General features: G+C 40.4%; 1 protein-coding gene across 1 annotated transcript in view; it reads right to left on the bottom strand.

The window, feature by feature from the left end:
- Positions 1–751: 751 nt before the first annotated feature.
- LOC137385860 (dynein beta chain, ciliary-like) overlaps positions 752–24,589 on the bottom strand; it is a 39,709-nt gene continuing 15,871 nt past the window's right edge. The window contains exons 20-62 of the mRNA XM_068072438.1: positions 24,092–24,265; positions 22,998–23,231; positions 22,283–22,546; positions 22,008–22,139; positions 21,531–21,749; positions 21,067–21,348; positions 20,638–20,877; positions 20,211–20,528; positions 19,812–20,025; positions 19,171–19,451; positions 18,842–19,063; positions 18,565–18,712; positions 18,314–18,477; positions 18,032–18,180; positions 17,733–17,904; positions 15,508–15,792; positions 15,026–15,331; positions 14,643–14,888; positions 14,327–14,488; positions 13,936–14,158; positions 13,569–13,766; positions 13,116–13,291; positions 12,393–12,972; positions 11,880–12,034; positions 11,625–11,738; positions 11,383–11,526; positions 10,599–10,768; positions 9,913–10,128; positions 9,159–9,363; positions 8,379–8,549; positions 7,993–8,247; positions 7,655–7,877; positions 7,226–7,446; positions 6,938–7,108; positions 6,279–6,636; positions 5,834–6,069; positions 5,156–5,293; positions 4,844–5,039; positions 3,623–3,828; positions 2,439–2,687; positions 2,024–2,206; positions 1,594–1,836; positions 752–1,470 (exon numbers count right to left, since the gene is read on the bottom strand). Coding sequence (XP_067928539.1) covers positions 1,096–1,470; positions 1,594–1,836; positions 2,024–2,206; positions 2,439–2,687; positions 3,623–3,828; positions 4,844–5,039; positions 5,156–5,293; positions 5,834–6,069; positions 6,279–6,636; positions 6,938–7,108; positions 7,226–7,446; positions 7,655–7,877; positions 7,993–8,247; positions 8,379–8,549; positions 9,159–9,363; positions 9,913–10,128; positions 10,599–10,768; positions 11,383–11,526; positions 11,625–11,738; positions 11,880–12,034; positions 12,393–12,972; positions 13,116–13,291; positions 13,569–13,766; positions 13,936–14,158; positions 14,327–14,488; positions 14,643–14,888; positions 15,026–15,331; positions 15,508–15,792; positions 17,733–17,904; positions 18,032–18,180; positions 18,314–18,477; positions 18,565–18,712; positions 18,842–19,063; positions 19,171–19,451; positions 19,812–20,025; positions 20,211–20,528; positions 20,638–20,877; positions 21,067–21,348; positions 21,531–21,749; positions 22,008–22,139; positions 22,283–22,546; positions 22,998–23,231; positions 24,092–24,265 — 9,618 coding nt within the window. The 3' untranslated portion in view covers positions 752–1,095. The remainder of the gene's footprint in view (positions 1,471–1,593; positions 1,837–2,023; positions 2,207–2,438; positions 2,688–3,622; positions 3,829–4,843; positions 5,040–5,155; positions 5,294–5,833; positions 6,070–6,278; positions 6,637–6,937; positions 7,109–7,225; positions 7,447–7,654; positions 7,878–7,992; positions 8,248–8,378; positions 8,550–9,158; positions 9,364–9,912; positions 10,129–10,598; positions 10,769–11,382; positions 11,527–11,624; positions 11,739–11,879; positions 12,035–12,392; positions 12,973–13,115; positions 13,292–13,568; positions 13,767–13,935; positions 14,159–14,326; positions 14,489–14,642; positions 14,889–15,025; positions 15,332–15,507; positions 15,793–17,732; positions 17,905–18,031; positions 18,181–18,313; positions 18,478–18,564; positions 18,713–18,841; positions 19,064–19,170; positions 19,452–19,811; positions 20,026–20,210; positions 20,529–20,637; positions 20,878–21,066; positions 21,349–21,530; positions 21,750–22,007; positions 22,140–22,282; positions 22,547–22,997; positions 23,232–24,091; positions 24,266–24,589) is intronic.

Below are 24,589 nucleotides of genomic sequence, written 5' to 3'. Positions count from 1 at the left end.
CCTTCGTGTTGTTTATTGCATCAGCATGACAATCTAGACATCTGACCAAAAAAATATTCAACATCAGACAGGAGCATTAAAAACAGCTAGCTAACAGTGTACAAGGAGGCAGGCGGCATAGGAAGAGATAACCGTAACCTAACTTACAGTGCACAAGGAGGCAGGCAGCATAGGAAGGGATCACCGTGACCTAGCTAACAGCGCACAAGGAGGCAGGCAACATAGGAAGGGAGCACCGTGACCTAGCTAACAGTGTACAAGAAGGCAGACAGCATAGGAAGGGAGCATCATGACCTAGCTAACACTGCACAAGGAGGCAGGCAGCATAGGAAGGGAGCACCATGAACTAGCTAACAGTGCACAAGGAGGCAGGCAGCATAGGAAGGGATCACCATGACACGATGGGTTGACAGCTGGCAAGAGGCAGCATGGGAAGAAAGTATCCTGACAATGCTAGCTGACATTAAGAGAAAACACGTGGAAGGACGAGAGTACCTTGACAGAGTTTGCTGACAGTGTGAAAACAAAGTTTATGAGAGGTCAGAAATACTGCCGAAGGGTAGATTGAATAAAATAGTATAACTCAGGGAGAGAGAGCATAGAGAGACTCCACCTAGTTTATGCATAAAGATGGAGTATTTTATCGCTCGTGCGTAGTGATGAAGGTTGTCATATTAGAAGGCAACAGGAAAGCACCAGACCTTTTTATGGTAATAACGATAAAAGATGTTTCTATGTTGTGTAAGATATTTATATATGAATATGGATATCCAGTAGTAATTGATATGATTGTCTTGCAGCAAGAGAAATAGAAACACAATCTTCTTCTTTGGATGCACCAAAAAGATAGCGCTGGACGGGTGTAATTGATAATATACACTGTTGTGAGCAAACCATGCCAATCGGTAAAATTAATACTATGATAGTTTGTTTTCCTTAGTATGACAACAGAGTAATGAACACAGGCTTATTTACCTGATGGCAGCATAATATAGGTAAATAAAATAAAATAGAAAGAATCAAAACTTTTAAGAGATCCCAAAAAGTCAGTCAAAAACGGCAAGCAATGAATGCATTCTCTAAAATGTCAACAGCTTAGACTTGTAATAACAGCGCAACTCCTCCAAGAATCCATTTAGCTGCCTTCTCCTTCGTCTTCAAGTTGAATGTCCATACAAAGGTCGGACCCCGCTGCTTTGTTTTATACACAGGACACTCATAGATGTTACGAGTCTCCATGCGGTCGACAGGAATAGCCTTGATGAACATGACAGGCATTGCCGGTGCTAGCTCCTTGAGGCGCGCCTCACCAATCATACCCGTCTGCGTATCCCACCTCGCGCCTTCCATAAAAAGGCCATGAACGTAAGCGCCCTCTCTGGGTGGTCCACTCATATCTTCTCTCGACTTTTTAGTCACGTCACACTGCAGGGCCATCTTGTCAAGCGGCCACTCATTCTTACGTGCCATCTAAAATGGTACATATAAAATGTTGGAAGACAGTAGAAACAAGATTTGAGAGATTCAGAGATGATATAGCTTGCTTATGGTGCCAACACTCTTTTCGAAAATATTACATAAAGTGGCCCTGACCTGTTGCATGATAGCTGTGAGGAAAGATTGAGGGTTGAAAAAGCCCGCCAACCAGACTGCAGCGGGCAGTTGGAAGTCGCTGACCCAAGTCTCGAGCTCCTTGACTCGCAGCAGTAAGTCAGCATACCATTGAGCGAGTCCAAAGAGTGATGGATACGCTCTCTTTGCCCATGATTCAGGCATAGAGTCGAGGAAGAGAGCGTTGCCTAAGTCTTCCATATCACTTGTGATTGTCAATTCACCCTTAAAAAAGAATATAACAATCGGTCATACACTGAAGCTTATAGATACACGCATACATACTTGCCTGCAATGAGTACCCATAGTCTAGCATTTAAAAAAAAGTGAAAATACATGACTGTAAATCGTATCACTTTTCAGTCGCTAAAGTGAGAAAAAGAGCAGGCGTATAGACTGAGAAAAGATATACCTTTAAGCCAAGGTCAAGCTCCTTAAGTGACCTCTTTATCTCATTGGTCAGCGTATTCATTCGTTCACACTCCTGGAAAGCGACGATCACGTAGGGAGTTCTCTCCTCCGGTGGTACCTTGTTCATTATCTCCATCATGTTGAACTCATCAGGCAGTTTTTCAACAATTTCATCCAAAATGGTCTACAAGTTAGCATATTGTGTGCCAAATGACTTCATGTCACGATTACTAATCAATTATGAGTAAAAGTTTCAGAGCACAAACTTTGAGTAGACTACTGTACTAGTACTATAGTTTGCCTAACGCTGTAAATAAAGCTTTATGTAATACTGTGACATTGCTGACACACTGAACCCATAAAGCAAATACACACATTTTCTTCTAGGCTAGCTTTATTGCTGCTCGCTGACTGACCTTTATTCGCTCATCTTTGGTAGCTCCTCCTCCGCTGCCAGCACCGCTGTCTCTCGGTTGCATCTCAAACACTGTTCTAAACAAGTTGTCGGAATTGGTTGTTAGGAACTCAATTTCAGCATTGGGATGAAGGCCATAAAGGTAGGGACTCTCTGGAGGAAGGCATTCATCTATATACGAGTGATAGCCTTTGTAGTCCGAGTTGGGTGGCAATGGGAAGCCTGGTGCCAGGTACAGCTCTCCTTCCAGCTGTAATAAGTACACACAATTACATGCAACAAGCGCATCTGCCAGAAGAAGCTAGATTTTATTTTATATAATAAAAATCGTGTTATTGTAGTTTACAGAGTTATAAGACTGATAATGTGTGAGGGCAATCGCTAGGTAGGTAAACATCGTAGTACCGATAACTCCAGTGAGAGTAAAATTAAAGTGTTACACAGTACGTAATACCAATTATTATTAATAGTAATTAGAAGCCTGCTTGCAGCATGTTTCCAGCTCAACTCATGCTCCTAATCAAAATGATAATATGTTAGCAAGAGCCCAGGTTACAAGCCAGAGCTGCCAATGCTGCTGCCAATACCGCTGCCAATGCTACGAGGATAGGCGAGCTGAGAACACAATAAGCTCATTAGAGTTAAATAATTGGCAAGCAATTTAACAGATCTTATGAAATAGCTCAATTATCTATCTCAAGAGTTGCCCTCTTACGACACCAATGACCTGAAATCCATTTAATGGACATTGTAAACCCTCTAAATTTAAAAAACAGATGCGACATATATGAAGAGTAGCAAGTGCTTCCTCAAAAAAACCATTAATTGCTTAGGCAGGAAAAGGGCAAGACGTAGGGTCTAAGGAAATCGACTAATCATCTTTAACAAGCCGACTTTTGGAAGGCAATTAGGGAGATACATTTATCTGTTGATAAGGTGTGTGCTTGTTGCACGGATTCACTGATATCATCTCCTTATAGCAGTCAGGTTGCTGGAGATATAGATCCAGCATCAATCAGCCTAATCATATCAACTACACATGTAGCATATCATAGTGATATAGCTAGTATAGCTATGCATAATATGTAACGAGTGAATGCTATATAACGGTTTAATTTGTATTTTTAGCAACAGTCGGTCATCTCGCATTATTACATGTAGAGACTTGCATAGGATAAAGCATACCATGTCAGGGTGCATGTACTCCTCTAAGTATGTCCTGCATAGCTTCCTGTCCCAGTCATCAGTAATGTGTCCGCCGTACATGATCTCACCAAACAAGTACCGCAAGTCCTCCCATGGAACCTTGGCATTAGCTTCCAGGTAGTTGTAGAGCACCATGGCACTGATAGTCAAATCGCCGGTGTTGTATGGGTATACACGGTTCCAGCCTGTACAGATCAACAGCAGAATATGCGTACACAAATAATACTATTAGTGAAAGAGGAAAGGTGACGAGTGCAATGAGGTAGAATTTTACAAGGTATCAATGGATGACCTGGTAGGGTGGAGTGGGGAGCTACACAGCAGTGACTGTTGACTAATCTACTAGGACTGGCTAATTCTGATGGTTGCTTCTGAACCATAAAAGCATAAAATGAAGCATTACTAAAAGTAAGTACAGTCAAACATCAACATATCGAGTTAATACTTTTTCATGTTTTTTTGTACATCGAAACAAACATTTTCATAAAAACGCATATGCTTTGCTTAATTCGTTCCAGAGCTTATAAAACAATAATAGATAGTTCAAGTAGAATCATGTACTACTACGATAAATGTGCTATATAAAACTATACAAAAAACAAATATATACATCTAAATTATTTGTAAAAATGAGTTAATAAAGTAATAGTTGGTAAAAAGAAGATTCTATCATTACATTCCCTTAAAGACACATTAATGGAGAGGCACTATGTGTATTTGGTGATACAGTGATTAATGGAAATATGTAGCATAGCTTACTTTAACCTACACTATTTATGGTTTAAATTAACAGAGTTTATACAGTATTATTATTTGTATGTTTTGCTTTTGATCGTTACCAAATCTGTTGTTTTTACTTACAAAACTGATCTTTCAAAATTTGTTAGATATAGTATGTTTGAAATTAATTAGTATGTAAAGACAAATACTTGCAAAAAGATTTTTATGATAACCTTAGTTACGATTTGACTTAAGAAATTGCAGCCGACGGGTACATAAGTTAAGTTTGGATGAAGGTGTCGGCACTATGTAATTGTCCCCTTCATTATTGCATAGTAAAGATAACTCCAAGGTTAATTAGTTGTATAATCACTTATAATAATAGGTTGTATAATTACACACAATAGTTTGATGTGAATTAGTATTAAAGGGCATGCTTGCTAGTTGTTGCCCCTTGCACTTCAACAAAAGTGTATGTACCTTGAGGTCCAAACTTTCTTCTCTCACACACTACTGCATGGAAGTAGCAGAGACTGAAGAGAATGCTTCTGAACTCGTTTTCTCTTGCACACATCTCGAGAGTGTCCTGATTGAAATTGTCCAGGGCCTTGTGCAAGTTTGCCTGCATTCCTGTTGGAGGCTCATTTGTAATCTTAATGGCCGACTCCAATATGCCCTATGAATTTCAAGAACCGAATAAGCCAAATAGAGCGCAGCTGTGGAGAACTCCTCAACTACTTGAGGAAACTAGAGAGTAAAACTACAAAGAGACTGATGAATAGAAGGCATTACCTGAGGAATTATGTGCATATCAGGGGTGCCAGCTGGCTCAGCAGAGATGTAGACTCGGTAGGCTTCATTAGCTGTTAGACTGTGTTCCTCCAGTTTTCTTTCAAGAGTCGCCAACCACTTGGCTACCAGATGTACATTCTAGAAAAGAAAAAATATCGAGATTTTATGGCTTTAATTTGAACTGTAATTAAGCAAATAAAACAAATTTTTTGATTAGGCCTAAAAACAAATTAATATTTTCTTTTGCTCATTTATTTGCTTTGACCGGCACCCAACCATTTCATGTAGTCGACTTGAGAAGAGTCGGGTATCTGAGCTGTGGTAGCTGAGTCTAAGTGTAAAGACTGAATTACCTGTCATTCTAATTTATCAATGAATATTGAACAAAATAAAACATTTACTATTATAAGAGTTGTGTCCACTTGTCCAAAGCCACGCTAAGACCGTTAGGAATATTGTATGACATTCAACTAAGATACTAAGGCGCGCTTTGCAGCCAAGCACGTTACCATCTGCACTACTCAGTCACCTTGCAGCACCATAGAATAATTGTGCACATAGTTATTATGCATGACGGTCTTTCATGCCACACGGGACTACCAGGGTACTCACATACTCAGGATATAACGGGATACTCAGCATATTAGTATTGATGATAATAGAAAAGTCACTGCGTACCTGCAGAACAACCCAGTGACCTTCCTTGGCCGCGAGGTCCATCGCTTGTTCGGCGACTACCTCTTGACCCTGACCAAGAGAGATGTTGTGGAAGTTTAGAGCATCAAAGGTGAAACCGAGCTTCTTTCCGAGAGCCTCTACATCCTTGAGAGGGTCAACACCAGGTGATAAGATAAAGAAGACTGGGGTTCCAGGGCCCGTCTCTTCATAGGATTTTGCGAACTCAATAGATCTACCTGCAAGTAAATATCGCTGATGCTAAGACTGCCGCCGATGCTAACAAATGTATTAACTTAAGGCTACTAGCTGCATTCTCTCTTGCACAAAGAACAATCTCAATAGAGACGTGTCAAAATTTCCTCATCACCCCTCGTAACATTAGCAATATTTGTATATTCATATATGAGAATCTATTTGAAGCAGCAAAACTAAAGTTGGTTCTTACCCTCGGTGTATTTGGTACCAAGCATCTCCGTGACAAAGTCGATGATTGCGTATGACATTCGGTCAGGCCTTAGCGCTCTCATCATGCAGAGCTTCTGAAGCGACGTCTTGTTCTTCCACTCTTGTGGAAACTTCTCCTTCTCCGGACATTCTGATTCAACAAACTTCTTCCATCTCTTTGCTGAACCCTCGATGTCACGGTCCAAGTTTCTAAATTCCTCCATGCTCGAGAGAGCCTTAATGCCACCCCAACTGTTGTGAGAAAGGAAATCAACCGGAGAGTTGACATTCTGCTGTGCAGGAAACCTGAGCAAGAAGTCCAACTCTACAGGGTTGATAGTCTTTGCTGCTGTCAGGATCTAAAAAGTTTTGAAAGTGCTATAGCGGTGCAGCAGCAGCAGCAGGTAAATATAGTTTTAATTTCATCGCATAGCAGGTTGCTATTAAAGCAATAAAATAAAAGCCTACAGGAAAGGTGGCTAAGAAAGACAACAAAACTATTCAAAAAAGCTATTCAAAGATGCAATCTACTTTGATTAAATAATAAAAAGCCAATAATAATACGAAATAGAACCTATGTTTCACACTGAAATAGAACCTATTTCTCACACTGAAAGATAAATTAGTGGCATAAGGATGATAGAGTAGAGCTTTACTTACTGTGAAACACATCTGAGCGACGAAAATGAGTTTGTCCTTCTCAAAAAGACCTCTGCTGGTGTAATTAAAAACAGAGAAAGTGATGAAATCGATGAGATTCAGCACTCTAGCCTTGACCTCATCAGCTGGCTCCGCCTTTTCAATAGCTTTCTTGAAGACAATGCTGAAAGCCTAAACGAAAAGGATTTTTGGTATTAACAGGAAGAAAGACAGAGTTTTCTCTATTCACTGAACAGGAATCTTGCCGCTTATTTAATGTAATCTCTGAGGCAGTCTAAGAGTTTCTACCTTAAGAGAGAACTGGTACATCGGGTTGATTTTAAAGAGCTCATTGAGAATGAAGTAGAGGAGTGAAGCCTGCGCTGCAGCTGGTCGATAATGTTCTCTTGCCTCATTGATCTTAACTTCCGTTATTTTTGCCTGCTCTACCTTCTCCGCAATTTCTGTTGCTGTCAACTTTGTTGTCTCCAAATTTTCTACTAGAGCAGTGTCTCCCAAGAAGTCACCCTCTATTAAAAGAATGCATGCTTTAGCAATACCTAGTTATGTGACGGTATGGCCCTAACAAACCAGTATATTAGTTGACCAAGTGAACAAAAGTGGAATGCATTTACCAAGCTCTTAACATGTGTAATTATGTGCTGACTGAATGTGGCATATCCCTAGTGCACGAGCTACATATGTGTGTAAGGCTAGGCCTTCTAACACAATGTTTACCTGCAGCTGAAAGACGAGCCAACAGGTCATCCTCCAGCTTCTTGAGTACAATTTTAAACTCATTCTGTTGGCGTGTTAGCTCAGATTTGAGCTGTTCAAGGTCGGGTCGCTCCACCGCCACTACCTGCGCGAGTAGTTGATCTTCGAGGCCATCCTTTGTTACTGTGAAGTTGATGAGAGTCGTCTGCGCTTGCATCTCAGGCTTGTAATGAGGATTTGCGAGCTGAAAGAATGTGAACACATGAGATCAGTTATAACGTGCTGAGAATTAGATATAGCAGCAATCATCTAGCTTTAGGAAAAACCTGAAATTACTGTTTGGGTTTTTAAAGACTTACTTTTGTTTGTAGAATGAGTCGGAAAGCTTTATTGTATTCTACCTCTTTATCACCCATCTTGATGTACCGACCCTTTTTGATGAGGTTGCGACCGAGAAGTGGATCAAGAATGGGGTCGATGCTCTCTTCAATGTTTTCAAGGAGCACGACATCACCTGCCATGATGGCGTGTTCGATTCTATCTAAATAGCCCTTTTGTCCAAGACGAACCACTATCAGTCCATCGCCATAGCGATTCTTCACCCATTTAATCCCCTGACATAGAACAAATGAGGATACAGTTTCTATTAAAATGCTTAATCAGCTGCATTATCAGCTAGTTGTAGTCGCTAGTTGTAGCAGCGGTCAAGAGAGGATAAAAGCTACAGGATGTGTATATGACCTACCTGGAGCTGTGGATCAATCATAAGAGGCCATCTCTCACAGTTACACAGAATTGTAGCATTTTCAGTCGACATCCTGTCTGAGGGGAGGCCTTCGTTGTTCCATGATGCTATTTGGGCATCGTCGGTTAACATGGAGAGTGGATCTAGCCCGGGTGTAGAGGGAATGGGAGTCTGTCGACAGACATGCAGATATACAGACATACAGATATACAGCAAGGCAGAGATATAAGACAATTTACCACTACACCGTCGCTTGTGCGGAGTCAGGGCTTATGCAGAGGGCATTGCACATAATACATAAGAGAGCACTATTAGAGGAAACTTAGAAAGAGTAATTCAGTCACTTGTATTCCATTTTAGCCTAGAAAGAAAAATTGCTGATTGGATTTATGCTCGTAAGAATAGCTGGCTTCTCTCACATAAGACAAAGTTTTTTGTCTTAGTTGCACTATAAGTTACATTGTTATTATTATAAGTTCATTCACAGGCTGCCTCAACGATATGATTAGGATAGTTGCGGTCAGCTAATTGAAAGACAGAAAGATTGGCTAGCAAAGCAGAAGTTGATTTGCAAGAGCAATAACTTGCTGGGTATATCCAACAGTCAAAATAGAACAGAAAAGAAAGAATATACGATAAAATAATACTGTACCGCTGATTTCTCCTGTTGTGCAAAAATAAAGGTGATAAAATATTAGTACAATTTCAAGAAAACAAACTAACATCCGACTATAATTTGATAGAATACAAGGAAAGAACGAGCTCAGAGTACGGGCTTACCGAGAGCTTGTGGAGGAATGGTAGCCACTGGCTCTCCATAAGGTCAACTCGATAGGCCTTTGTAAAGCAGCCGACATATGAGATGAACGCAGTTGTAAGCAGCACATCTCCTGGCAGCGTCTGTGCTGCCGCTCGAAATCCTTCTACAGACTCAGCCCACCGCACATTCTCTGATGCCAGCCCACCAACGAGACGATTCGCCAAACTGTCAAATATGTGTGAAGAGAAGATAGAGAAGAGAGATCCAGAGTGTAGGAGTGAAGGGGTGAAACTGTGAATATGTGTGAAGAGAAGATAGAGAAGAGAGAGATCCAGAGTGTAGGAGTGAAGGGGTGAAACTGTGAATATGTGTGAAGAGAAGATAGAGAAGAGAGAGATCCAGAGTGTAGGAGTGAAGAAGTGAAACTGTGAATATGTGTGAAGAGAAGAGAGAGAGAGATCCAGAGTGTAGGAGTGAAGGGGTGAAACTGTGAATATGTGTGAAGAGAAGATAGAGAAGAGAGAGATCCAGAGTGTAGGAGTGAAGGAGTGAAACTGTGAATATGTGTGAAAAAAAAGAGAGAGAGAGATCCAGAGTGTAGGAGTGAAGGGGTGAAACTGCGAATATGTGTGAAGAGAAGATAGAGAAGAGAGAGATCCAGCGTGTAGAAATGAAGGGGTGAAACTGGGAATTGCCTTTCCACACTGTCATAGTTCTTTCATAGTTCATCCTTTCTTAAAGAAGGAAAAATTAGACCTGCTTCCTGTCACTTACTTGATAGTCATGTTTGTAGCATCCGCTTGCTCCTGGCATCTGATCTTTTCTGCTGTAGCTCTCTCGAAGTCAGCTGTCAGCTTACCTAACACCTCCTCAAGAGATTTGATCTTATTCTGGATGCCTTTCAGCTTCTCAACAGCAGCTGCTAACTCCGCGTTGGCTGCTGCCAGAGCGAGTCTTTTCGGTTCCACATCACAATAAACACGGTAGAATCTGCCACACAGAAGACGTACAGTCAGCTGACTTGCTAACTACCATAGTCTTTGTGCAGGTTTTTTGTGTTGACACCAACATCAACACCACAAACATCCATTTTGTATCCAAGCAGGAATTTAGCTAGCTGAATTGGTTTTATAACAAATAAAATTAATTCATTTGTCACATATCATTTTTTTGTTTTACATTTTAGGCTTTTGAACTAGCTTTAAGAAGCTGTGGCACATTGGCTGTTGCCAGCTTGCAAAAACAAAAATGCATTGTTTCTAACAGACAATGCGTGGGAGCCAACTCATATAGCTATCACCTCAGCTAGCAAATGTGACAGAAATAGCGGAGATGAACAGATAGGAAGCTGAAGGCCACACAATAACTACTCGATTTATTTACTGTTCTACAACCATCACAACAACATGTTGCCAATTCAAGGTGTCTACAATTGCCAGGGGTCTTTGCGCAAGACTTACGTGACAATGTTGATAGCCCAAGCGCATAGACCACCCGCAGCGAGAGACTTTCCCTTAATAAACTCAGCATCAAACTCGGAATCCTGAAGGTACGGATCGACTGCCTTAAGGCAGGCGTCTGGAATGTTTTCCTTGTCGTAATTTATCAAGGCATCAAGGAAGGAGTCAACCTAACAGCAGTGAATTAGCAAAGAACACAATAACGTGCGAAGCGATAAACAGAGGAAAGAGGTTGAGAAGAAGCTAAACATATAAAGTAACACTAGCAACTATAGAGAGAGCTTCAGTCCGACTCCCTGCTAGCAGCTCTGAAGCGCCCTCTCGAGCGTGCCTAACAACCGTCTACTTACGCTACAATGTTTATAGCCCAAGCGCATAGGCCTGCAGCTGCTATCGACTTTGAGCGTATATTTTCTGGATCGAACTCAGAATTAGCCAAGTATGGATCAATAGCTTTTAGACAGCTATCTGGAATGTTCTCTTTGTCATAATTGATCAAGGCATCAAGGAAACCATCCACCTGTTTAACATCGCATGCACAAAACATCTAGTTGAAAAGTTTATTGTATACTTCAAAAAGCTAAAATCTTATTGGTTGACACATATACGAGAGAGCCTAGTTGAATACACTTATTGGTTGACACATATACGAGAGAGCATGGTTGAATACATTTATTGGTTGACACATATACGAGAGAGCATAGTTGAATATGCATATTATGATGCAGCATGATTTTAACAAAGAAAAATGTGGAAAATCAACTAGTATCTCAAGAGAGCATACCTTAGCCATCATGCCTTTAGCTGCTTTCCAAGACCTGTCCTTGGGCACCTTTCCATTTGGTGCCATCAGGCACATCACAGCGGCAGTAACACTCACTACAGCAGCTGGTGGAGAGCCAAAGGACTTCAGCTCTGTTAGGTTGCCCTAAAGAAAATAATCAAAGTGTGTTTCAAGAGTCTTATATACAAATGTGAATTGAATATATGACTCTTTGTATCTATATGCACCATCTAGAAAAGCACCTTGTTGAGTGTGTTCAACGCTTCCTGGGCAGCAATCAGAGCTGGCTCTGCCTTAGCTAAATCTGTTTCACAAGATATCTGTTTCTTTGTCACCTCCTCTTTGATGACAGCAACCTACATCACAAGTTTACAAAGTTTACATTTTGCAAGGTAAAAAATTGGTTATAGCGATGAAAAACAGTGCGGGCTCTGAACATCCCCTTTTAACACAAGATGAGATAGTTTTATATATCTCCTAGCTGGGATTACTGTTACCTTCTGTTCCTCTTCATCAGCAATTGCCTTCTCTTTGGACACCTTCTCAGTCTCAGCTCCTACGATCTGGATCAACTTATTGGCATCCTCATTCTTCTGCGTCAGCTCAATTTCCTGAGCAGCAAGCTTGGCCTTCAGATCATCCACTTGAGCGGCTAAGTGAACAACAGCAGTAATACATAAGTGGGGTGGGGTCTCTGTCGCATAAGCTGAGTGAATGATGCAGTATAGTACAATTGATGTGCGTATCTCATGCTATGTGCAGCTGCGTACACAATGACAGTACTGTACAGGCGGTGTATGTATCACATGCAATGTGCAGCTGTGTACAGGTAGTGTACATACTACATGCTGGGTACACATGCTGTATTATCACGGTACCATGGATATGCAATGACAAGAATGTACAAATAATACCCACATACTAACCAGTCTATTATGTGTCGACCATTTATTGATCACATGACAGATACTGAACGATGTCTTGCTTTTATAATACATGAATTATCTTACCTGTAGACCTAAGCTTTTCCAAGCCATTTTCGAGACGTTGCATCTTTCCTTGCAGCTCAACGTTCTTAGTAGCCAGCGTATTAAGATACAAGGCTATCTGCTCTAAGAAACTTTTTGGAGTTGTATAGTTGTATCGTTTCTCATTTGTGAGGTATTGCATTGAGGCTTCGTTAACAGACGTATGCACATAGGACATGAACTCTGCAACAGAGTCCTTCAGCTCTTCGGGCAGATACTCACTGTCTTGAATGAACCTGCGGCTTACAGAGACCAAAGCCTCCTGAGGCCATTCATGGAACCAATCTATACTTGTGCAATTCACAACGCCAGGGAACTTTCTGCCTCTCACTCTTAGAGTGCTACCCACTGGAGAGAAGCAGAGAACAACCTTCAGCATTCTACGCACTCTGTCTATAAAAAACTTCCAGCAGTTCTCCCGCGTATCCTCTAACCCTATTCCTTTCACTTCATTCCTCACACCGCTAATACAGTTCTCTACTTCATCATCTGGCAGTAGATCAGCTATCTCACCGGTAGACAGCAAGTCATTCACCAGAACAAGGAACTTCTCATCAGTCACCTGAAGAGAGAAAAAAGACGATGATGTAAAATGGGCAAAAAGGGGTGATCGCTAGTAATCAAAAGTTATAGAGGTATTGACAACAGAGTGAAAGAGGAAAAGCAAAGGAGCCGAGATAAACAGCCACACAATACTCTACGAACCTGCGCATCTGTCATGAGGAACATGCAGCCAATGTTTTTGACTCCAGCCTTGATGTAGAGGCCCCCGAGGTCAAGCTTAAGGTCAGCAGTTGAATACCCTTTCCTTATGGTGATTTGGAATGGCTCGAGGCCTGTGATAAAACCTGCCAGCCTGGCTAGCGACTGCTTGCCAGAACCTGCAAGTAGATACGCAATGCTATACGATATGCAATATTGATTTCGCCCACAATCCTTCAAACTTTTGTATTTTACCCACAATCCCTCAAACTTTTGTATTTCACCCATAATCTCTCACACCTCTGTATTTCACCCATAATCCCTCACACCTTTATATTTCATCCATAATCCCTCACACCTCTGTATTTCATCCATAATCCCTCATACCTCTGTATTTTATCCAATATCTTGCGTACATATTATAGCTAACAAGACAACAGCAACCTCCTTTCTTACCTCCAACTCCAACAAGCAAAGCATTTCCTCTGGGTGACTCAAGAATTCTGTTGATTCTACAAATGTGCTCCATGGCATCCTCAAACAAAACAAGGTTCATGGCAGCATTCAGCTCGTTGTAGTTATCAAGGGCTTCAATAAGCAGCTTGTTCAGGGACTGCCAATCAGCTACTGGCAAGTACTTGGGCTCACCAATGCCTGTGTAGATTAGAATCTATCATGTACTTCTCAATCCCGCTGAGGGGAGTACAAACAGAGCTAAGAAAAAGCAAGTATTAAGCTACTAAATGCTACGCAAAACCTTGAATATTAAATTGACTTTAATAAAAGCATTTTTATAACACCGGCGTATGATGAATGGAAGAACCTGTTGCAAAGTGGCAGTAAATCAGCGGCTTCTTTGAGAATATTTCATCTGGCTCAATGTCTTCAAATGACTTTTTGAAAACATCTTTCTGAGTCTTGATGAAGAGCTCCATGTCAGCAGTCTCTACCATCTTATCTCCATAAACTCTCGATGCCTCGTGCACCCACAGGCTCAAGAGGTCATTGGTCGACTTCACACACTCAGGTGTGCTGAAGAGGACACCCTGTAGGTTATCACAGTTATTACAATTTGATGCACACCTGACAGGAAGGACTCTAAAGCCAAAACACTAGAAAAGGATACATTTTATTCACAACAACCTAACAGCGTATGAATGCAGCATATGAGTGCAACATATGAGTGGGGCTATAACCGGGCACAAGGTACAAACCTGGAAGATGTTGGACAAGTCTCTCAAGTTGAAGATGTAGTGGAACTTAATGGCAGTAGGCAGGAAGGTTGAGGTAACCTTCGCATGCAAGTCCAAAGCACCATTGATGAGGTTAGGAGCAAATTTGATCACTTGCGCGGTCATTCCAGCGACTGTCAAGTGCTAAACAAACAGACAAAGTTCTTTTTGTATCTATGAAAAGGCTTAAAGTTGAGAGTTGAGTTGAGACTGAGAGTTTTCTGTGAGCTTCAGAACCTGTGAAAGAAGCAGCAAAAATCGAAGATGCTTATGGAAAAAATAAACATTTTGAACATACCTGCGAAAGAATACTTGTATAGATAGTGGCCAGGGCATCTCGACCAGGGAAGGACAAAGCAAAGACGCTGAAATGCCTCTGTAGACGAGGGTTGATGGTGAAAGAGCCAGCGGTTGGATTCATGCAAGCTACATACTGAGTGTTATGCACATCCTTGAGTGACAGTTTGGTCCTGTCATACCAATGGCTGTAGTCGAGGTGCTGGCGAATGAGGGTGTGAGGCTGCACGGTGAAGTACTTGTCAACCTATAAGAAAACGCTGTATATAGAAGAAGAATAGAGAGGTAGGTGAAGTCATGTTCACGTCTATTTCTAGCGCCTGATTAAATATCATGCTCGAAGCTGACATTTTCCAAGAAGAATAAGCTGAGATATTGACCAACCTCCGGCATGTTCATGTCATCGATGAAGTATATGAGCCTCTTGTTACCGGGTGGACCGTAGTTACGTCCGGCTTTCTTCTCCAGCGGCTTTTCAAGAACATTTTGCAACATGGCGGATGTCGTATAGAAGTTGAATGGCACATTAGATATGTTGAAGTTTTCAGGCAATGAATTGAGTTTCTCTCCCATGAGTACCGACTTTCCTGTGCCAGCATTACCGACCAGCATGATAGGTCGCCTATTCTCTATAAGAAGGTCCATGAAAAACTTGGTCCGCGTAGTCTCAGCCGTATGCACCAGTGCTGACTATAAAATAATAACACTAATAATTTAGTCGACATATTGGCAATCTGTCTATACACAACATCACTGAGGTAAGGGCTACAGTTGCTCGCAATATTTTTTTAACTATGAGATGAACTTCACTTGTATAGCTAGCAAAAGTTTATATTGTGATCTACCAGAACAGGAAATATATATACCTGCAATGGAATTTCTGGATCGAGCTCAAATTTAGAAACAAGTTTTGTCCAAGGCTCAAATTTATGAGTGGTGTTGTCAATGTAGTAATCAAAGACGGTTCCAGCAGATGGGAACTTGATTGTCTTGAACTCATTTGTCCACCACTTGGTAAAGTCTATTCTGTGGTCAGTCAGCTGGTCCTGGAATAGGCAAGCGCCAAAAGCCCAGACACAGCAGAAAACAAAGTAGAGTTCATAGAGCTCCTTTGGACAGTCTGGTGGTGTATTCTCTGGTACAAGTGAAATCTGTGAAGAGAAAAAATAGTTCGTAACAAGAGGAAACAACTCTAAGTGAGTATGTGCACCCCTTACAATTCCTTCACATTTATGATCCTTATTACAATGACTAATAATAATAGTGATCTAACTAGATCTGTGATCTACCCGTGTAACAAATCTCATACACTCTGTGAGATATTAAACACCAAAGTCTACAACTATTTGCATAGTGTCTTTAGGTAGTTAGTTATATATCTATAGCCATAATCTATACAGTATATATACCAGGAGAATGCGCGGCATCGCAGAGTAATAAAAGTCTTTGGACAGTAAACTGATTTTTATTTAACGTATGCAACATTTACTATTCTAATTTTCAAACTTAAAATCATGAGAAAAGTTTACTGTGTAGTTCAAATCAATTAAGAAAAAATTAAAACAACTGTAAAGATGTTCAAGTGTGAAATAAATACCGTAGCAAGCAACGGCTAGACAGTCTGTTTTGCTATGATGTTTACAATAAAAAATGATTTGATACAATTATTACAAACTGAGGAAAAAAACTAAAAATCATGGATATGTTGAATCAATGTCATGGACATAGAAGTGTGTATATAAAAAAGTTACTGTGGTAACAGAAACTATCCATCAAATCCTTGAATACGACAATACTGATGCTACTCGATACCGGGTATCTCGAAAATGAGATATCGGACTGTTTTGTCCAATACTTTGTCTGACCAAACAGAGAGGAAATGTAGATGCAATTACTACTTGAGATAATACAATAATCCTCGTGTGAAAATTTAAATTTCATTATTTATAGCGATAGCCATAAGGAAGAACTGGAAATTGAAGCACGTCCTAGGACATTTGAAATTGAAACGTCACATTTAAAAATTACAAATTAAAAAAATAGGTAATGATTTTTTAAATAATTTTTAAATAATTTTAAAAATAAATACAAACGCAAAAGGCGATATAAATTAATAATAAAAAGTGACTCCTTATATAGCTTGTAACCTGCAATTGCAATAAGGATATCATAGATAAAATAGATGAAACTAATAAGAATGGCTTAGGGTTTGCAGATTTGCAATTGTCGCGAATTTAAATCCGGTATAAATTCAGATACGGATTTTTTATTGCTAGATTTTAATTGCTGTAGCCGAACGTAAAAACAAAAAATCATTTAGAAAAACAAACATTAAGTTGTATATATATAGAGAGAAATCTCAGTATTTGTCATTTTTGTCTCGAGAAAGCGATAAAGTTTTAGCAATGGAAAATGCACTTCGCACTGAATTTGAACTCCGAACCTCAAGGTCTGCAGACAGGAGTGCTAAACCACTAAGCCAAGTGGCTACATTGCAATAAAATGGAATAATTGTGGCCATACTCATTACATCGGTTTAAGTGCTTGGTAAAATACTATTGGTTATTGCTAGCATGTTTGAAAAACATGATTGCATGAAAGATCATTACGTGTAACGTAACGATTAATAAGCAGGCTTCAGACACAGATCTTACTATAGTAAAGATTTAAACCAGTTTAAGCTACTAGCTTAAGTTACTCAAATTCATTGGGTCAATATTTTATTAGCCATGCAACGCCTGCATTTGGTAGTATACACACATATGCAATGTACAGTTCTTTGTGCATCAACAATGATGGCTCAAGGTTTGAGTTTGACCTCAGAGACCTTTGCTCTTCATCTTACATGTATATGCGTGGCTATGCACACAATGCCATAAATTTGCAACATTTCAAACATGTAATGAAGAAACCGTACCTGATTTTGTAGGTCACAAGAACTTTTGAGTTATATTTAGTAACTTTAAACTACTCAAAACAGCAGTTAAAATTAATCAACATGGATTTAGTACTGATAGAACGCATTTGTAAACCTTCAAAAAACGATTTCACCAGAACGTGGGCTAGTCTTGGTACGTATATGAGAACAAACCTCTAGCAGGTAGCAGAGCATCTGTATGTGAGCAATCTCTGCTATGGGGGTGATCTTCTTGAAGCGCACTTTCATGATGTCGAGACATGGCGGCACATACTTTTCAAACAGTATTGTCAGGTTGGCCTTCTCAGACTGAACTTCTCTTGTGTCGATCCATGAGTTCACATAGCTAAGATTAATGAGAAGATTGTTGTTAGAGACTTCTTGAGAGAACTAAGTAAACCAAAAGTCTGCGAGATGATCCCACGCTTTATCGCCCAGGGCTACTCATAAAAACAGTTTTTATAAAAACTTACGGATTCCAGCCAAGATCTTGAGGGTTGATGTAGAGGATTCCAGCTCTGGATACGGTGGCAGGAGTGGCGGTTTTGAGGTGAGAAATCTCAAACAAGAGTCTCATAGATGGTGTGAGTGGAATTCGTTCATTGGAAGCTAATGTCAGCACCTTAAAAAGTTTAGGTTGATATATAACTACTTAACTACTTAACTAGGTTAACTACTTAACTTATACAAATTGGTCGACACGGCTGTCCTACATCTCAGTTACTTATATAAACATTAGAAGAGTCTAGTCTCACCTTGTTGTCATCCATGACTGTGTTGAGTGACTCTATCCACATAGGATCAATATCTCCATCCAGTACAATCCACTTGGGCCCATCATGCGTGATGTTGGCAAGATCTCTCATGATTACCGAGAATAGTCCATCTTTCCACTCACGTGTAGAAGGATTAATAACTCCTACAACATTAAAAAACAACGTATCCCTCATATTACATTAGATATTTAATCAGATTACACAAAGCAGAGTCTAAGGGTGGTACGTACCAAACAACTCATCATTTGTGACAGCTTTGGGGTTCAAATCTTGGGCTATAGGCTTTTTCTTTTGCATCTGGTAGGTCTTGATCAAAGTCTTCCAGACCATCGACTTTCCGGTACCAGCATTGCCGATAATAAACACAGAATGACGCACCTAAACCAATGTAGTCAAATCCTTCATTGATTTAACAGAATTTTGTTTCTTCAGCACCACTGATATATCATAGCCTATGAAAGCCAGCAAGTAATCATTCATTTTATTCCAGCTGACAACAAGACTCACCTCAAAGAGCTCTTGAAGCTGCACAACCTTCAGAATGAAACCTTCCTCAGGCTGTAGTTTCAATGCCAAAGCTCCATTTCTCAGCTCCTTTTCAAAGTCCAGATCTCTTTTACGTGGCACATCAAGAGCAGGGAAGAGATCAGTGATGAGTCCCATGAATATAGGCACATCATCCGTCACAATCTTTGGTGTGTTAAAGTCACGCAATGCTCTCATTAGCACCTGTAGAGGTGTACACTCACGCGGTTAAACCTTTTGCTATAAGCCATATAATAATAGTGACTACCAGCATTCCTCATCATTGATTTTATTAAATAAAAACTGTTTACCTGATCTTCTGGCCTGTCAGGGTCACTTCTCTTGAGAGCACCTGCCACCACCAGCACAGATTTAATAGCTCTCAGACCCCAATCATAGTGGTCTTGTTTAGAGAGTAGCTCTCGGCAGAGTGTGTAAAGTGTGATGAATTTTCTAGCCAGTAAACGAGCATCGAGGAAGCCTTCAGCCACCAACATGATCTCACAAATGAGTTCAAAGTCTGGCACAACCATAGCGCAGGGTCGAAACAATGCCTTCAGATTCTCTGGTAGCTCAGCACGGCCAGCATATCCTGTAGGCAAGAAAAAGGCAATGCTTGTGTACTACTAGCTAATGTTACGTATATACAAAGATATATAGAGTAAATAGAGCTAAAGAAGGCAATGTTTGTGTACTACTAGCTAATGTTAGGTATATACAAAGATATATAGAGTAAATAGAGGCAATGCTTGCGTACTACTAGCTAATGTTAGATATATACAAAGATATATAGAGTAAATAGAGCTAAAGAAGGTGGCACTCATAAAGTATAGCAGCATGTTATAAAACAGTGAGGAAAGATATCTCTCTGACAGGGAATAGCAAAGACAATAGTCTGGCAGGTAACATTAAAAATAAAAAAGGCATTTGTTTGAGTGCATAGCCTGTGTACCTGGATTCATGGTGATGAAGATGCCAACAGTGGGAATCAGCTTAATATCTTCACCAAGGAAAGCGAAAATCTTCTTCTTGTCTCTGATGGCATCCTGAATACACTTGACTTGCACTGCCACAACGGAAAGCACTTCTACTGAGATTCTGTTGAACTCATCAAAACATCCCCAGGCGCCTGACTGGGCAAGTCCTTTGTAGATATTTCCAATCGACTAAAAACAATCCAAATTGGCAAGTAACTAACTTTTTGACAAGTACAAGAGTAATGAAAAATTTCTGAGCTTTAAGCAACTGATTATTAATAAAGATACCCAGTCACTTCACAGTCGACTGCGTATGCTGCTCTACTTATGGCCAATTATTGACAGTTAATGAGCAACACTTCAGCAAAGCATACCTTGTAGTCCATCTGCTCAGAGCAATTGAACACATACACCATGATGCCCAGAGCTCTGCCAAGATCCTTGGTAGTCTCAGTTTTGCCTGTGCCGGCAGGTCCTGCAGGTGCTCCACTCATAGTAAGATGGAGTGACTGAGTCAGAGTGATGTAGCAGCGGTCAGTGAGAGGAGTGATGACAAGTCGGGCGGTGTTACCAAGGTACTCGTATGAGTACTTGAACTGGGCATCACAGATGTTAGCATAGCAGTGCCTATTGGCCTCATCCCAACGATGACGAAGCTGTGACAGCCACATGAAATGCAGTGCCGAGTCAACCTGAAAAAATACAACTAAATTATAACAAGAACACAAAACTATTAGAGATCACTGATGGTACATTATTGGTAAAAAGTAATGATAGATGATTACCAAAGAATAAACTTACTTTGTTGGTGATCATCTTAGCTACTACATCTCTGGCGTGCACGTCAATAGTACATATCGTCATGATCTTTTGTCGGTCACCTTTGGACAGTTTGTCCAGGAGCATTACAATCAACTGATTTAGCTGAGAGATTTGTTTTCTGTTGTAGTCCTTGAGGGCATTCTCATACCCCTCCTCTAGCCTTGCAAAGGCTATGTTGACCTCGGTTGTCCACCAAATCTGCGTTCCACAAAGCGCCACCTGCAAACAGAATGATTGCAGGTGTACATATTATATATTATATGCTACTCTAGAATGGGTGCAACTCTTAAAAGGATGGAACTCTCAAGAGGGAGCGAGTTAATGACTCGCATAAAATACCATCAACTGCTCGTCTCTTCAAACATGTCTCACAAGGGTCATTCTTGAGGATATGATAGCAGCTCTAACCTGAGCGGGGAAGTCAAAAAGCCACTGATCTCTTGGCTTCTCCTCATAGGCGACAACAGCCTCTGTGAACTCTTTCCTTACAGACTCGACCATATCATCAAGGACCCTGTTAAGCCAGACCTCTACTTGTCCATCGCAGTCGCACACATAGGCTAGCTGCACCTTCTCTCCATCTTTACTAAACATATGTAGCGCATTCTTGCTGCATACCTCACCCTTGTCATCAGTCTCAAACTCTAGCGATGCCAGGCAGTCAAATAGCTTAGTGAGATGCCGGGCGACCTACAATCAAGGTCATGAGTAGAACCTGTGAGCAACAAAACACTCGAAACTTTTTTTTTACAAGGTCATAGAAGTGAGCGAACATCTTGAAGTCATATACTAACTTGAGGGACAAGTTGAAAACTGGCAAGGAAGTACTCTTATTACCATTAAAGCTAACCTGTATGAGAGACAAAACTTACCACGACAGGGTTGTTTCCATTTGACAGGATGTCAAGAAGATCAGCTGATGACACAAAGTAGAATCTTGGAAAGGCGAGTCGCTTTGTCTCCAAGTACTCCGCTAAGGCCTTCTCACAGAGGCTCAGCTCTCCTTGCAAACTCTCTAGACGCTCAAACAACTTTGGCCTGTTGGTAGCTTCTACCACATTCTTTGTCACCTCTACTTCTGATACCAGACCCTAAACAGAAGATGTCCATCGGTGAACAACTGGATGTTAGCAGTCATAATGGTGCTGCTCTTTGTTGCCGGTTCAGGTGTCCAATGATTAGAAACTCTGATTACCTACTGAGCTTTCATAAAGTGAGGAAATACAACAGTGCCAAGTCAGTATAGTCAGTATATGCAGGCACGAATCATAAATGCCATTGCAATTTGCAGGCCTAGTGCAGATAGATGGGAACTTATACGGCTGAAGGAAGTATTTAGATAGAGCTACCTTGAAGTCTGTGTCGATCTGATCGAATCTAGCCGAGTCTTGAGGCAACTGTTTTCTGATGTCCTCTGAACCAATAAAGATGCTCTCTAAGTGAGACCAAGTTCTCTGCACTTCAAACCAGATCTGAATAACCTATATCAAGAGCAAAACCCAAAATGTAAGAAGGTGCCTTGGCTAGTCACAGCAAGCACACTATCTGTAGGTCATAAACTAATGAACAATGCTGTTGTTGGGCAGATCACCTCGCTTTATAAACATGACCTAAGGAAACGAACCTGGTCCGCGTTGCTGAGCTTCTTTTGCCAGCTGGAGACTTGCTCTTGGAAGAAGGCGATGTATTTGGATGTAAGCATGTTTTGCAGCTGCACCTGGTTGTCTTCAAGGGTCTCGATCAGCTCCTCAGAGGCTCCTAGCAAAGTTATTTTTGTTCGAGGATGTGGATTATGTTCAAACTCCATGGTTGCCCATGTAACATCCAACTCACGCAGTACCTTCTCCATTCCCATCTCTTTAACAGCCTTGTCGACGATACCACGCACCTGATGGCAAGAATATGGGTTACTCATGAGCAGCTTCCAGATGCCAACAAGAGTCAAATAAAAACTAAGGTAGGTCAACTTCCATAATAGCGAAAACTTTAAAATTCTTAATTGATGTTGTCATGTTTAGACACCTGTTGTCATGTTTAGACACCTGTAGCCATGTTTAGACACCTGTAGCCATGTTTAGACACCAGTTGCCATGTTTAGACACCTGTTGCCATGTTTAGACAGGTCATAAAACATCAAGATATGTTAGTTTTAGTCTACATCACTTGATACCCTGGAGGTATTTTGATGGAGTTAATTAAAAAGAAGAAAATTAAAAAAGATAGTGCGTGAAGCGAATAAAAGACATTCACAAAAGTGTGTATGACAACAAAGTGTTTAAAAATTAAACTAAAAAAAAGAGAATTCAGGAATAAGAGAATTAGATCATCGAACAAGTTACCTCATCTTCATAGTTGTGAAGGTTAAGAGAGAGCAGGTCACTTAGAGTAGTCGTTTCATCCATAGTAAACTTGACTCCAGTTGCTTGCATGAGCTGCTGCCAGTGACGGTCTCTGATGGCTGGATTCTGGAGTTCGGCCACAGCCCTGAGTGAAGTGATCATGTTCTTCACCACATTCTCTACGCCTGTGTACGTATCCCAAGCTCTCATCTCCTTGTCCAATGATCTGATCTCCTGCAAGAAAAATTAAATGACTATATTAGAATATTCTATATACACTGGCTCTTGTGATTGCAATAGCAAACAGTGTACACTAGTTCACATTATAGTGAAGTCTAGCAGGCTGTCTTCCTGTTGCCTCCCCTGCCTATCCGCTCCTATTTCGCTGGGCATATGGCCTTCATTTAATTGTTTGGTAGCAATTTTCAAGGTAGACGAATTGATTATCGCCATTATTTATAGAGATATTGCAATCGTATAAATGATATAATCATATAATGGTGATTTATTTCACGCCTGACAATTCTCCGAATAGGTGTTACTGGAACTAAAACTCACGGGCCTTCTAGTCTTATAATAAGCATATTCCATGACCTTCCACTCACACAAGTATTCATGTAATAAATGCTTTTAATTATCACGAACATAAAACAGTTTCTTTCAAAATTAAAATATACAAAAAATATTAACAAAAATCTACAAGTTTTTTTTACATAATAATAACAATATTACGATATATCGTGAATCATCTATTTGCAATATTGAATTGTCTATCTATTTATCATTTACATCACCTTTGGCCTTAGACTTAGACAATCGGACTGATGATACATAAATACTCATATATATAGTTTTTACCACTTTATTACCCTCATTTTATGCCAACAACTATACTATGATTCACTTTACTTAGAGCTCAGTTAATACACGGTGATACAGGTTAATATACCCTATATGCCTTGAACTGGCGCTTAGGATCAATTGGAAAGTAAAGTAAAGTCTGGTGATTTTTGAAAATCGTTAAACTCTACTCCGTAGTCTGTCCCCTAGTTCAGACAGACCACAAAAGTAGCTACGGCTGCCTATAAGTTTACCTTAGCAAATTTCTTGCAGTCCATGTCCATCTGCTCTACATCTATGGACTCCCACTTGGTAGTCTTCCAGTCATCAATAGAAGTCCTCACAAGGTAGACATAATCCCATAACACCTTCAGCATCTTGACCTCCTTGCGACACGCTTTGAGCTGTTTGAAGTCTGGTACATTGACCTTATAACAAGACAAACATTCCATGCAGTGTGGTCGTATCTTCATTTACTCTGTGTACACAACAGAAAACTTATATCGTAGCCAAGAAACTATATTCTCACTCATCAGGACTGGCAAAACTGAAGAGAAGCGAAAAACAGGCAAAAACAAGGAAGTAATCCTGAATGAAAGCCTGCATTAGCCTTCAGATGCGAAGTGTGCAAGAAATAATTAACAGTAGAGAACTGCGAGCAAGAGTGCAATATGTAACAGTTAGTAACAGTTGGACACCTCTTACCTCAACCTATAGGACACAAAATAACAAATTGATAAGAAGAGGGTTTG

This window comes from Watersipora subatra, chromosome 1 (genome assembly GCF_963576615.1).
Source record: "Watersipora subatra chromosome 1, tzWatSuba1.1, whole genome shotgun sequence".
NCBI classification, from domain to species: Eukaryota; Metazoa; Bryozoa; class Gymnolaemata; order Cheilostomatida; family Watersiporidae; genus Watersipora; species Watersipora subatra.
The sequence above is the reverse complement of the archived record's forward strand: the minus strand, read 5'-3'. Positions and strand labels throughout refer to the sequence as shown.